The sequence below is a fragment of the Notamacropus eugenii genome, chromosome 1, assembly GCF_028372415.1.
Source record: "Notamacropus eugenii isolate mMacEug1 chromosome 1, mMacEug1.pri_v2, whole genome shotgun sequence".
Lineage (NCBI taxonomy): Eukaryota > Metazoa > Chordata > Mammalia > Diprotodontia > Macropodidae > Notamacropus > Notamacropus eugenii.
The window spans coordinates 323,863,772-323,877,121 of record NC_092872.1 but is presented as its reverse complement, the minus strand read 5'-3'; the positions used below and the strand labels follow the sequence as shown (position 1 = coordinate 323,877,121).

Genomic DNA, 13,350 nt, shown 5'->3' with positions numbered 1-13,350 from the left:
CTTAAATAGCATGAGACAACCTTATCTTTTCCTGAGACTATGGATGACAGAGGGTGAAGGGGGCTCTGTGTCTATAGTCATTCATCATTCATCAAATAAATTATTTTATTTGCTTTCAGTGTTCTACTATAACTTCCATATATCTTAGATTTTTTTTCCCCTCTCTCCCCCTCCTTCCTCTCTCCCTTCCCACTCCCTCCCTGAGATGGCATACAATTTTATATAAGTTCTGCACATACATTCCTATTAAATACATTTTCACCTTAGTCATGTTTCATAGAAGAATTAAAATGAATGGGAGAAATCATAAAACAAAACATAATACAAAAGAAAATGATCTGCTTCATTCTGAGATTGAATTCCATAGTTCTTTCTCTGGATGTGGAAGGCATTTTGCCTCAAGAGTCCATTGAGAATTTTTTAGATCTTTGCATTGCAATGAAGTACTAAGTCTACCAGAAAAATTCCTTGCACACTGTGGTTGTTTGCGTGTACAAAGTTCTCCTGGTTCTGCTCCTTTCACTCAGCATCAGTTCATATAAGTCTTTCCAGGACTCTCTGAAGTCTTCCTGTTCATCATTTCTTATACCACAATAGTATTCCATTACATTCATTTACTGCAATTTATTCGGCCATTCTCCAATTGATGGGCATCCCCTCAATTTCCAGTTTTTGGCCACCACAAAGAGCTGCTATAAATATTTTTGTACATGTGAGACCCTTTCCCATTTTTATGATCTCTTTGGGATACAATCCTAGAAGCAGTATTGCTGGGTCAAAGGGTAGGCACATTTTTGTAGCCCTTTGGGCATAGGTTCCAAATTGCTCTCCAGAATGGTTGGATCATCTCACAACTCCACCAAAAATGAACTAGTGTTCCAACTCTCCCACATCTTCTCCAACATTTATCGTCTTCCTGTTCTGTCATGTTAGCCAATCTGATAGGTGTGATGTGGTATCTCAGAATTGTTTTGATTTGCATCTTTCTAATCAATAGTGATTTAAAGTATTTTTTCATATGGCTATAATTTCTTCCTCTGAAGCTTTAATTTCTTCCTTTGAAAACTCCTTGTTCATATCCTTTGACCATAAAGACACTAGTTGCAAAAATTCTTTCCCAGTTTTCTGCTTCCCTCCTAATCTTGGTAGCACTGAGTTTGTGCAAAAACTTTTCAATTTAATATAATCAAAATTATCCATTTTGTTCTTCATAATATTTTCTATCTCTTGTTTGGTAAAAAATTTCTCCATTCTCCATAAATTTGATAAATACACAATTCCTTGCTCCATTAATTTGTTTATAGTATCAATCTTTATACCTAGATCATGTACATATTTGGATTTTATTCTTGTGTACTGGTGTCAGGCATTGATCTATGCCTAGTTTCTGCCACACTGTTATCTAGTTTTCCCAGCAATTTTTGTCGAATAGTGAGTTGTTATCCCAGAAGCTGGGGTCCTTGGGTTTATCAAACAGTAGATTGCTATATTCATTGACTACTGTGTACCTGACCTATTCCACTGGTCTACCCCTATGTTTCTTAGCCAGTTATCAAATGGTTTTGATGATGGCTGCTTTATACAATTTGAGATCTGGTAGGGCTGGGTCACCTTCCCTAGCATTTCTTTTCCTTAGTTCCCTTGATATTCTGGACCTTTTGTTCTTCCAGATGAATTTTGATATTATTTTTTCTAGCTCTAGAAAATAATTATCTGATAGTTTGATTGGTATGGCACTGACTAAGTGAACTAACTTACTTATTCAGTGTAAGCAGGATTGTTGATGGGAAATGGTTCCTCTTCCCTGGGCCCTCCCAGGCCATCCTCCTCCCAAAGCCTTACAAACTTTTTCTCTCATTCCGAGAGTCTTTTCAGTCCAGACTGCCAGGAGGGGTGGGGTGGGGTAAAGGGGGGAGGAGAGGCAGGAAGAGAGAGACAGAGAGATAGACAGACAGACAGACAGACAGACAGACACACACACACACACACACACACACACACACAGACATAGAGAGTACGTAGGAGTGTTTGTGGCGCCGACGCCCAAATTCTGTCCAGGGAAGCGAGCCTCTTTTTCAGGGCTCGGTCTCCATGGAAACCTTGAGCAACAAAAGAACACGGAGCCAGGGTGTTGGGGCCTGCGTCACAGCTCAGCCAGAGCTCTGGTCTGCCCTCACCTCAAGGGAAGGACTACGACCCCTCCCTAGGAGCGCGCGCCTGTGGTCCCCGTAACCTTGTCTGTTCACCTGTTCTGCACCGAGATTCGGTGGCCTTGGACTCCACAGTCCTGCCGTTCCACTCCACGTGCCCTTGAGGCGAGGAGGGAAGGCACTTGTGGATTGCTTCGCCAGTCCACGCTACCTTATCCTCTCGATTCTCAACCCCCGACACCCCCTCCTCCGCATACTCCCTCCTTAAGCCGCCGCCGCCCCGTTTCCATCCGCCACAAGTTGGGTGGGGCTGAGCCCCTCCTCAGTCTTCCCGATTACGTCACTCTAGGTTCTTGGGGCCGGGGATGGGTTAAGGGAGGCTGGGAGTAGTACCCAACACCCTCCCCGAGGTCCCCCTCCCTCCCCCGGGCTCCCTCACTTCCACCCTACCAGCCCCGGGTCTCTCGGGATGGGGGGGGGCTGAGGAAAGGACACGCCTCTGGCTGTCCCCGGGAAAGGGCGGGTCGGCGCGCTGGGCGGAGCGAGACGAGCCTGGGGTGGGAACGTGAGGAGCCAGGGCAGCGGGCGAACGAACGGCTCCAGCCTGGACCATGGCCTCCAAGTGCCCCAAGTGCGACAAAACCGTGTACTTCGGTGAGTCCTCCTTGTCCCCCTTCCCCAAGGGCAGCCCCCGAAAGACCCCGAGAGCCCTCGCGTTCGCGTTCCTTCTCCAAGGTCCCCAAGCCCCGCGGGCGAGACCCAAGTCCTGGAGGGCGAGGAGGCGTGGGGGTGGGCGCGGTATATCCGGCCCCAAGCTTTGGGGCTGGGGTCCCTAGTGCCCAACCTGAAGAGGCGTAGGCGCCACTCCTGCTTCTCACCGGACAGTCTAGCCGGGTAGTTGCTTGCCCCTCTCCATCACACACTTGTCCAGCCCAGGTGTGGTTTCCAAAGATCAGTCTCTTGGAACAGGGCCTCCCCCTCCGGGGCAGTACATCTGGGGGCGGGGGTGGGGGGTTTAATCTCTGACCTCCACGACCCCCATCGCCCGCTGAGCGGTGAGATCTATGTAGATGTGTTCCCTGGAAATCGAGATCCGGATCAGCTGGGAGCTTGTGAGGGGCGGGCATTCCTGGGTCTCGAATCTCACACCCGCACCCCCTGCAGCGGTTGGAGCCCCTAAGGCGTGGCGGCCACCCGGGTTTTCTGTCCCGACCTGCGCAGCCTCGGGCCGGGTGGCTGCGTTTTCGGCCAAATCCCGGGACAGCTCCTTTAATTCCCAAACCTGAGTACGTGTTTTTGAGAACCTGGGGGAGGCCTTTAATCACAAACAGCCCCACCCATCGATTCACTGGATTCCTGTGGCTCCAAAACACTCCAGGATTATCCACCTCCTACTGCCTCGGGCCCAGCGTTCTCTTACTCCAGTTCCTGCCTGTCTTCCACCTTATAGTTCACTCTTAGGTCAGCGGCCGCAGCCCAGCGCTTTTGCTCTTCTTGCCCTTCCAGTTCCCCAGAATTTCACCCACTTGAGGGTGGAGACAGAAAACCCATGGATAGGTACAGGGGTCAGTCACCTTGTCCCACAGTTATCTGTGGAGTATACCTGAATCTAAAAGGGTTCATAAGAATCTTCATTGGAACTACTTTCCCCTTTCCTGGTACCTGTACTCATACACATACTTAATATATTAAAATACTGTTATTTACCTCTCTCATAAACGTGGTCAAATACCTAGACAAAGGGAGCATACCTCTTTACTCCAGTGTCGGTCTAACTCCCTTAATTCTTCCTTCCCTGGTAGCCCATTGCTGCCCTCCCCAGTGGGCGCAGGTACAGAAACTTACCCAGGGCAGGACCATGTGCTCCAGAAGAGGCATACCTGGTTAATCTGAAATAGTCTTTCTTCTCCCTCCCCTAACCAGTTGGGTCAGGTTTTCAGCCTTCTCTGTTTAAAAGCACACTTAAGTGGCAGGGTTGCTTGGGCAGGATAGGGGGTGGGACAGAGAGTTTTTGGCCTCAAGGCCACTTGTTGCCCTCTAGGTCCTCAAGTGTGGTCCTTTGACTGAATCCAAACTTCACAGAACAAATTCTCTTAATTAAAGGATTTGTTCCGTAAAACTTGGACTCAGTCAAAAGGCCACACTGAAGGACTAGGGTGGGAGAAGAGACCCTCAGAAGATGATGAAACATTGTTCTGTGTGGAGGGACTTGCGTGCTGTAGGATCTGGCCCGGAAGCAGGAGTACCTATGAATCAGAGTTAGGAGGAGCCTGTGGACCATGCCAAGGTTGGAGAGATGGAGAGGAGAAGCCCCTCCCTTTGGTGGGGGATGGTTGTATGTTGGCATGGGAGTGGGAAAAAGCCAGAAAAGAGGGCTTCACCTGAGGAAAGAGGGCAGCAACTGCCAAAATGTTCAGTTGCTTCCTCTGAATTCCTGACAATCTAAAGGTCTAACCCCTTGTGTCTGATGAGAGGGTGGAAGGGGTGTGTGTGTGGGAGGGGGCGGGGGGATGGTTAATGGGCTAATGGTGATGGTGACAACTGGCAGGAGTGGTATAGATTTATACAGATAGTTTCTACTCTCCAATCTTTGGGTTCTTTTTGTTTGGTTCCATCCAAGTCCGGCCAGGATCATCTTTGTACCATTAAGTGGCTTGTAAGCCCTGACTTCAATCTAGACTTTAGGAGTCTAGCCAAAAACAAAGTGAAGGAAAACTTATTCATGTTCTTATTTCACTGTCTTTATGCTTGCCTGAATGTGAGGAACTCATCATACTCTCAGACCCATATTAACAGACTTCCTCACTGTATAGGCATGGATCTCTCAATGTTCAGACATGGTCCAGACAAGAATAGTGTGCTTTTGTCTTCATTCCCAAACTGTTTTCCCTAGATTGAAAAGATCTTTGCCTCTGTCAAACTAGTAGGTCCAGGACACTTTCTTTTTGCAGGTTTGGCTTCCCTGGAGTTTCTTTTCCCTGTCTAGGACCAAAAGACCCTGATTCCTTCATGTAAAAAACACCCCAGCCTAGGCTTTCTTGTTACCTCCTATTCTACTAGTATATGAACTGACATTCCAGCTAATCTATTTGACTGTAGGTGAACTGACATCCTTACCCATCTATCCATGTCCTCTCACTGCTTAGCTTTCATACCAGACACTCTCTATGGAGTATGGTTTCTCTTGGCTACCCACCCAAACAGATTGAGTTATCCCTTTTCCATTCCTAGACTGAGTTCCTCATTACATTCCCTTCTCTCACCCTCACTGATTAAGGATTCTCTTACTCTGTTCTGGATTCATCTAGAATTCACTTTACTGGTTGCCATTTCCATTCTCCCTCCTGAACTTACATCTACCTCTTTCTGAGCCTCTTTCTTTCAGACCTGGCCTTGACCTTTCTAGATGAGCACAGTCACTGAGCAGACAAAACCTTTCCCTATGGAATACTTAATTGATTGCTTGGAGGTCAAAATAGTCTCTACATAATTGGCACAGTGAAAGTGAGGCTCTGGGATCACTCATCTCTAAAGGCTAATAATAGTAAGGGTTGGGATACCCATCCCAAATGCTTCTTCCTTGTTCCCTAGAAACAACGCATCAGCTAAAACTGAGCTTACCTTGGACCCTTTCTCTGCTCTGGGGTCCTTATCTCTTCTCATTTTCTATTCCAGTACAGACAGGCTGGCACATGACATTTTGCTTTGAAACTTCACTGGACAGTGGAGATTAGATTGCTGCGTCTTGCCTAAAGAGTGGAAAGAACAGAGATAAGGAGAGAGGATATTTGGGTTCTAGCCCTAGCTCTGTAGGTCTGAGCTTTCTCATTTGTCAAATACCAGCATTGCCAGCCTCAAAGGGGATATTGTCAATATTAAACAGATATGAAAATGTGATTTATTATTTTGATAACTTGAGTGTTCTTTGAATACTCACAAATGAGGATTGTGTTACATAGGCCACCACCCTTCCTTACCTTTTACCCATTCAGGGTCAGCAGTATTATACAATCCTTTTCAGGCTCCAATCGTGGAATGTTCTCCCCTTGCTTCCTATCTGAATTCCTCGCTGATCCTGCCCTCTTCCTTTTTCCTGTTCATGTACTTTCATTCTCCAACATTCATTCAGTTTGGTTGTTTCCTATCTTTAATAGGCCTCCCCTATGGAGATACACAGATATCCTTTCTCTCCCAGTTCCTACACAAAAGGACCCTTTAAGGAACTCTTTTTTTGTGGAGGAGAAATCAGAACAGCTGTTTCCTGGTGGGAGAAGGAGGGGGGAAGATAAAGAGGCAGCCAATCAGCATTTCTGGGAATTGACCCAGTGTGGCAGAAACCTTGCACTCTTTCTGGAAGTCAGACTCCCCTCTCCCTTCCATACCAGTGCTGAGTAGTCCTCTTTGTCAACAGTCGCTGACACTCTCCAATTCCCTCTCTATGAGGACCTTGGAATTTCAGGACAATGAGAGTCCTCAGTATTAGGAACCTGTGGGTATGGGGAAAGAAACTGAGCCAAGAGATGACGCTACAGGACAGTGGCTTGGAGCTCTCTGGAGGGGTGAGTCCAGAAGCTGTTCTTTTCACCCCTGGAGTTGACTAAATATCTGGGGATAAGAAATAGGTCCCAGTCTTAGTGTCTGTCCCACTCATCTGTCCCTCTGCCTTCTCTGTCATCTCTGCCAGCCCTCAAAACAAAGCCCTGATTCACTGTTACTGGTTCTGCCTGGGGGAGGTGCCTGGTCTCTGCCCCTATCCTGGATCTATTCATGGGGTGGGAGTGGGAGGAAGACGGAGCCTTAAGGGAGTCAGTTCCTGTCTACTGAGCTGGAATAGAGCTGTTGTTGTGCCTGTCTCCTGGCCTCTCTCATCACCTTGACCAAAGAATGGGAGAGGAAAGGAGCCCCTCCCTTCTTCCTTCCCTTCCTCCCTGGCTAAGAGAGCAGTGTCTATTGTCCAACAGGAAATCTGGGACTAAATATAGACTCTGGTAGGCATGGTTTCTCCTTTTTCTCTTCATTCCCAAGCCACTAAGAGGGACAGAAACAGAAATCCCCAGATCCAGCTCAGCTGGAGGGAAGTGAGGTTGGAATTCCATTACCAGCCTGTTGTTCATATGGTAAAAAGTGTGTAGGGGGAGCTTGGGGAGAGGGAATATTTATCTCTATTTCTTCCGTGTCCAAAATTTGGGGAAACTCCAAGAAAAGGGCCTTTGGCCTCTAGTCTGCTTACTTTGACTGGCTACTGGCTTAGGGGCATTAATGGCCTTATGATCTAGGTGTTTGCAGCTGCTTTGTTTAACAGCCATGTTTCGTTGTTGCCCACCACCTTCCCAAAGTTACTACTCTCATTTTCTGCCTCCTTTCCTGGATAGCTTTGTGTTTTCTTCAGTTTTAGAGATATAACAGAATCTTTAGGGAGTCAGGGGAATGGGCAGATGGGTGGAGCCAGCAGGGTTCCCTAGCCCTGGGGAGAATCCTTTGGACTTTCTTGTCTGCTTGGGGAGATTGAGCTTACTTGAGCTCTAGAAAACAACAGGACAGGGTGGGATGAACGCCAAATGGAGGGCCTTGACTATAAGTGCTAAAAGAACCAGAGGACCGTAAGAGGTCTGTGATCACTTGTAGATTGGAGTGGACAAGGAAGGAGGAGATGAAATGGGAGAGCAATGAACTCTAATATATCTCCCTTTTTCCATTGTCACCCTGCTCCGAGTACCCTTCATGTCGCAACTGGAATAATTCTTTAATGTATAGATATGGTTCCATTACTCCTCTGTTTAAAACTCTCCCTTCTCCCCGTAACCTCTTCCTTTGCCTGTCATCCCTTCACAATAGAATATTGCTCTGCCTTTCCCAATTTATCTCACGTGATTATTCAGTCCAATAAGACTTGACTACTGCTCCTGCCTTCCCAAAATATGGCTTGTAGTCAGTCCCACATAGAATCTTATAATTAAGAAGGAACTTTACCTACTCCAACCCATAACTGAATGAGAATTCCCTGTAACAATATACCCAGTCAGTGGTCATCTAGCATTTATTTAAAGTTCTCCAGTGAGAGTACCCTCTAGCATTCCCAGTACCTTCAAACAATGCCTTATGGAATAGTCTCATGTCACTAAAATACCCAGATTTTTTTCACATTAACTTTTTATTTAAAAAAAAATTCATAAAAAAATAAAATAGTTCTGTCATTTCCCAATACTAGTCCTATAATAGAATCTTTTTTTTTTTTTTACAAAGAAGTACAAGAAAACAAAGTAAACAAGAAAAAACATACATTTACCCTATCTGACAACATATGCCTCATTCTGAGGAAATTCCCTTTACCAAAACAGGGTGACATTTTTTCTGCAATTTGTAGTCTTAGATAGTTCCTTAGGAGGACAATAGGAGATGAAGTGACTTGCCCAGAATCACATGGTATGTTCCACAGGTAGGACTTAAACACAAGTCTTCCTGGCTTCAAGGCTGCTTACTTTACCATATTGCCTAAAATATCAAAGGGCCAAATTTAATGAGATGAAGATAAATGTAAAGGCCTTTACTTTGCTTTTTTTTTAAATCCAAAATTAAAGCATGTTGAAGGTGTGGCTACATAAACTTATGTGAAAAAAAGACAATGATTTTCATTGTAGAGGGATTCCTTTACAGGTATGGTGTGGAATAACTGGTGAAGCCAAGAATCTGTGATTCTGGGGATAGAATCTATGGGATTCTATGGGTAGCTGTGGGAGTGAGATCTCCCTGATCCCAATCCCCATCATTACTCTGGGTCAGTGCCTGGGAGGAGGAAAGTGGAGAAGAGAGAGGGGTGGCAGAGCATAGGACAGACCCTCACTCTCCCTATCTCTACTTCTATGTCTCAATAGCTGAAAAAGTGAGCTCCCTGGGCAAGGACTGGCATAAATTTTGTCTCAAGTGTGAGCGTTGCAGCAAGACACTGACACCTGGAGGGCATGCAGAGGTGAGCCCCATCCATTCTGAACCCATTCTCCTGGGGTCACTGAAGACTCTAGCATTCAGGGCTTCCTCCTTTTAAATACCATGACCCCCTCCCTTTAATAACTTCATATATTCCTGACAAGCACTGACTCTTTCCTTAATGACTTCAGTATTTATTTCCTAAAGACTCACCCCCATCATCTCCTTATCTCCTCTGTCTGCCCTCCTTGATATTTGGAGAATTTGGAGGAGGCCGCAACACATATTCCCTGGAAGTATGAGATTCCTTTGAAAACAAAAACATTCCCTTGGTTGGGGGAGAGCTTTGGGGAACAGGAATCTGAAGGGAAAGTGGTTGAATGAACCAGCTGGGCCCAGGTTCCCCTTGGAAGTGAAGGGGTCCTGGTGCCTCAGGATGCACTGACAGACTCCCTTCCCCCAGCACGATGGGAAGCCGTTTTGCCACAAGCCCTGCTACGCCACGTTGTTTGGGCCTAAAGGTAGGGATACCAACTTTCTATGGGCTACTCTGATCCCCACTCCCATCCTCATCCCCTAACATGCACAGCCCATCCTACTACCCCTCAACCTTCCAATTCTGTGTGAAAGAACTGTACTTCCACCCTCATTGCCAAAACTTCGACTTTTAACCCTCAAACCCATGACCCAAACTGTGACCTTCAAATCTTACAGCTCAAAACTCTGATTTCATGACCCTGACCCTCATTGCCTATCCAGGGATTCTCAACACCATAACCTAAAAAATAACCTATAACACCCAATAATCCCAAACTATGAGCTCTTATTTGTAGTGACCTTTTATGACCTAAACCATAATCCTTGACCTTAGACTACTCCATGGTCCAAACATGAATGCTTATCTCCTTAGGCTGACCTTTGACCTGTAGCTCTAGAGATGGATTTGGAAGGGGAAGAGTTTTTCCTTTCTTTTACTAATGCTTGGGTCCAAGGATAGGATCAGCTCCCTCTCATACTGGTGCTCTGCTTGGAGAGAGGAAGTTTTGGTTCATCCCATTTGGACACTGAACCACTTTGTTGGTAATATTTCAATTAGATGCAGGTTGCACAGGTGAGGGGGGTAGTGGGCAAAGCTGTGTAAGTCATCATTTCATGTCCATCCAGTTAATTAACAAGCATTTGTTAAGTACCTACTGTATGCCAGGACCTGCGCTTGATCTGTGTATTCATGTATGTATGAAGGAGAGCTTTGTCTTTGTGTATGTGACCTGTGCATCCTGCCTTCATCACTTGTTATTTGTGTGACCTTGAGCAAGTCACTTAACTTCTCTGCATCTCAGTGTCCTCATCTCTAAAATAAGAGTAGGACTAGATGGTCTTTATGTCCCCTAGTCTGACTCTAAACCTATGATTCTATGATCCAGTGTTTATTTGTGACCTGAGCTTTTGTGCAGGTGTAAACATTGGGGGTGCAGGCTCTTACATCTATGAGAAACCACAGGCAGAGGAGGCTCCTATCACTGGCCCTATTGAGCACTCAGTTCGAGCAGAGGATCGGAAAGTTAGTGGTCCCTCGAGAGGGCCCAGCAAAGGTAAGTACTTTTGGGGGAAGGACTGAGGTGTCTCAGGCAGCAGCAGCAGCTTAGCTCCATTTCCCTTCTTTTAGCTTCCAGTGTCACGACCTTCACCGGAGAGCCCAACATGTGCCCTCGATGTAATAAGAGGGTCTATTTTGGTAAGTGTTTTCCTCCCACCTGCATATTATCTGCCCTCCACCTCTCATCCCAGCTCACACCATAAATTTAGAAACGTGTGTTTCCTCTTGAAGTTGTGTGTGTGTACATGTGTATATGTGTGTGTGTGTGTGTGTGTGTGTGTGTGTGTGTGTGTTTCTCAAAATACTTATGAATATGTGTGTGAAGCTGTCTTAGAGCACTTTATGTCTCAGATCTCAGGGCACTGTGTGTTTGTGTCTCAGGATCCTGTATTTGAGTGCATGTATAAAAGCGATTGTTTCCAGGTCACATGTGTGCAAGTTGTATGTGGCTTAAGGCATTGTGTATCTGTGTACCTGCTGTACATTGTGTACACTGTGTACACTGTGCATTGTGTACCTGCCCCCATCTAGCGGAGAAGGTGACATCCCTGGGAAAGGATTGGCACCGGCCTTGCCTTCGCTGTGAGCGTTGTGGAAAGACACTGACACCTGGTGGACATGCAGAGGTGAGTGGGGCAAAGATACAGGGTAAGAAAAAAAGATCCAAGGTGGCGGAGGAATCGGTGAATGAGGGGCTGAGCACAAAAATATGTAGTGTGAAGGCAGGAAGTTTGTGAAGTCAGGCATGAGGGTATGAGGAGACAAAATGAGGCAAGTGAAGGGCAAGGGGAATTGTGCAGCCCCAGAGCTACTAGGGGTGGTGACAAGAGATCAGGATCATTTTGAAGATGGTTCCTTTCACACACTTGCTCTTCTCTTAGTATATTCTGCCCCCTGGTGGCCTGAACAGGAATTCAAACAGACAAATCAGCACACAGGCAGTTAGAAATTTTGAAGTACCTTAAATCATACTTTACATAGGTGCAAATGCTCTTCGCAGTTTACAAAGGACTTCCTTATCCATTGTCATTTGACCATCACAAAAGTCTTGATAGAGAGGCATGGCAGGGGTCATTACCTCTATTTTACAGTAAAGGAAACTGAGACCAAAGGTCAGAGAAGAGGTTAGTGGCAGAATCACCTGGAACCTACATCTCTTGGCTCTCAGCCTAGAACTGTGCTGTCCATGATTCTTCCAGTGTACTATTCCTCCCACTCACTGACACACACACCCTCACATGTATATACTGTCACACCACAAGACAGGAGAAGAACCTGGTCTCAGACTGCCCTTCTCCCCTGCAGTGCACAGCTGGTAATTGCACTGTTGTAGGGTGTAAGAGAGGTTCTTTCTGGATGGAGGGTATATAGAGTAATCTCAATGGAAGAGAAGTGACATTGTCTCTTCATCCCTCCCTAGCATGATGGACAACCATATTGCCATAAACCTTGCTATGGAATTCTCTTTGGACCAAAAGGTGAGTTCATTTGGTTGGGAAAGGGAAATGGGGAGGAGGGGGAGAGTCACTTTAAAGTGAACTTTAAATCCTTCTATCTATACTTTCCTGGGAGGTATTCCTATTGTCCTCAGAAGGTAAGGGGACCTCCCCTCCTTGACCCATATCCTGAGCTTTCCACCTCAACTATAAGTCCTCTTTGGATTCTGACCTCTGCCCTGACCTTCTCACTCCATCTTTTTTGATGTATTGGCTCAACAGGAGTGAATACTGGGGCAGTGGGGAGCTACATCTATGACAAAGACCCTGAAGTTAAGGATCAGCCCTAGGAGGTCCTGACCCTTCGATATGATGCCCAGCCTGCTGTTCTCAGTTCTTCTAGGGGAGTAAGCACTCCCCACTGTTGCCTGCATAAGAAGCTTATTTCTGAGGGGGTGTGAATAATGTGGTTCAGCTTTGTGTATGAGTTTGAGGGTACATTCTTAAAGATTCCCCAGAATTGCTGAGGTCCACCTGGGTGTCCCTCCCATTCTTATTATATCTCCTACTTTTCTCTCTCCCTTTCAGTCTTTTTGGGTTTACCTCCTCCACCTTCCTAGCCACCCTTCTCAGCCTCCCACCCACTTTCTGTTTTCATTACTTCTTTTCTCTCATTCCCTGTTTTCCTTTCTCTTTGTTGCTAAGAGGCTGTAGGTTCTACTATCTGTCTCCCCCTCTTTTTCCTCCTCACCCCAGCATCCTGTATTCCATGTTTATTTATGAAAGGATTTGGGTCCTACTTTGGCTAAAGACAAACTTTCTGTCCCTCACAGTGTTACTGAGCAGCTAAGGGCAGAGTGTTCTCTCTAGGAGCTCTTCTGCCATCATTTCCACTTAATGCACCACATACCTTCACATTTAACCAGACACTAAGGCTGCTTTGACTTTTGCTATCAATAAAGGTTTTGAGAATTTGACTGGTTTTCTGTGTCCATGTGTGGGCTGTACATGTCTCACATTCTTAAGGAGCGCGAGGATGCACTTTCTGTACAAGCTAGGTGGGCTTTCTATAGGAAGAAGACAGAAAATTCATCCATCCATCCAATAAACAATTACTAATATGTAAGGCATTTCCTTTAGCACACTACAAGCATACAAAATTGGAAAATAATGGTTTCAAACCTCAGGGACTTCCATCCAATAGGGAGGATACAACATGTGCAGAAATACAATAGAAGGGAAA

General features: G+C 45.9%; 1 protein-coding gene and 1 long non-coding RNA gene across 3 annotated transcripts; one reads left to right on the top strand and one right to left on the bottom strand.

The window, feature by feature from the left end:
- Positions 1-2,187: 2,187 nt before the first annotated feature.
- LOC140517980 (cysteine-rich protein 2) lies at positions 2,188-13,084 on the top strand. Of its 2 annotated transcripts, XM_072629650.1 has the most exons (9): positions 2,712-2,804; positions 6,562-6,709; positions 9,023-9,117; positions 9,538-9,595; positions 10,529-10,666; positions 10,741-10,809; positions 11,203-11,297; positions 12,092-12,149; positions 12,390-13,084. In XM_072629650.1, the coding sequence occupies exons 2-9, from the start codon at positions 6,646-6,648 to the stop codon at positions 12,455-12,457; spliced, it is 645 nt and encodes a 214-aa protein (XP_072485751.1). In that variant the 5' UTR covers positions 2,712-2,804; positions 6,562-6,645; the 3' UTR covers positions 12,458-13,084. The 2 variants fall into 2 exon arrangements, with proteins under 2 accessions (XP_072485752.1, XP_072485751.1); XM_072629651.1 differs by lacking the exon at positions 6,562-6,709 and having other exon boundaries at positions 2,188-2,804.
- LOC140517982 (uncharacterized) lies at positions 5,813-6,360 on the bottom strand. The gene is made up of 2 exons (XR_011971802.1): positions 6,128-6,360; positions 5,813-5,899 (listed from the first exon to the last, which is right to left on the bottom strand). It is a non-coding gene; the product is annotated as an uncharacterized lncRNA (long non-coding RNA).
- Positions 13,085-13,350: the final 266 nt, after the last annotated feature.

Coding starts and splice junctions, on each gene's coding strand:
- LOC140517980 (XM_072629650.1), top strand. CDS start 6,646: ATGGGGAAAGAAACTGAGCCAAGAGATGACGCTACAGGACAGTGGCTT. Junction 6,710..9,022: donor GCTTGGAGCTCTCTGGAGGG/GTGAGTCCAGAA, acceptor ATGTCTCAATAG/CTGAAAAAGTGAGCTCCCTG. Junction 9,596..10,528: donor CACGTTGTTTGGGCCTAAAG/GTAGGGATACCA, acceptor GCTTTTGTGCAG/GTGTAAACATTGGGGGTGCA.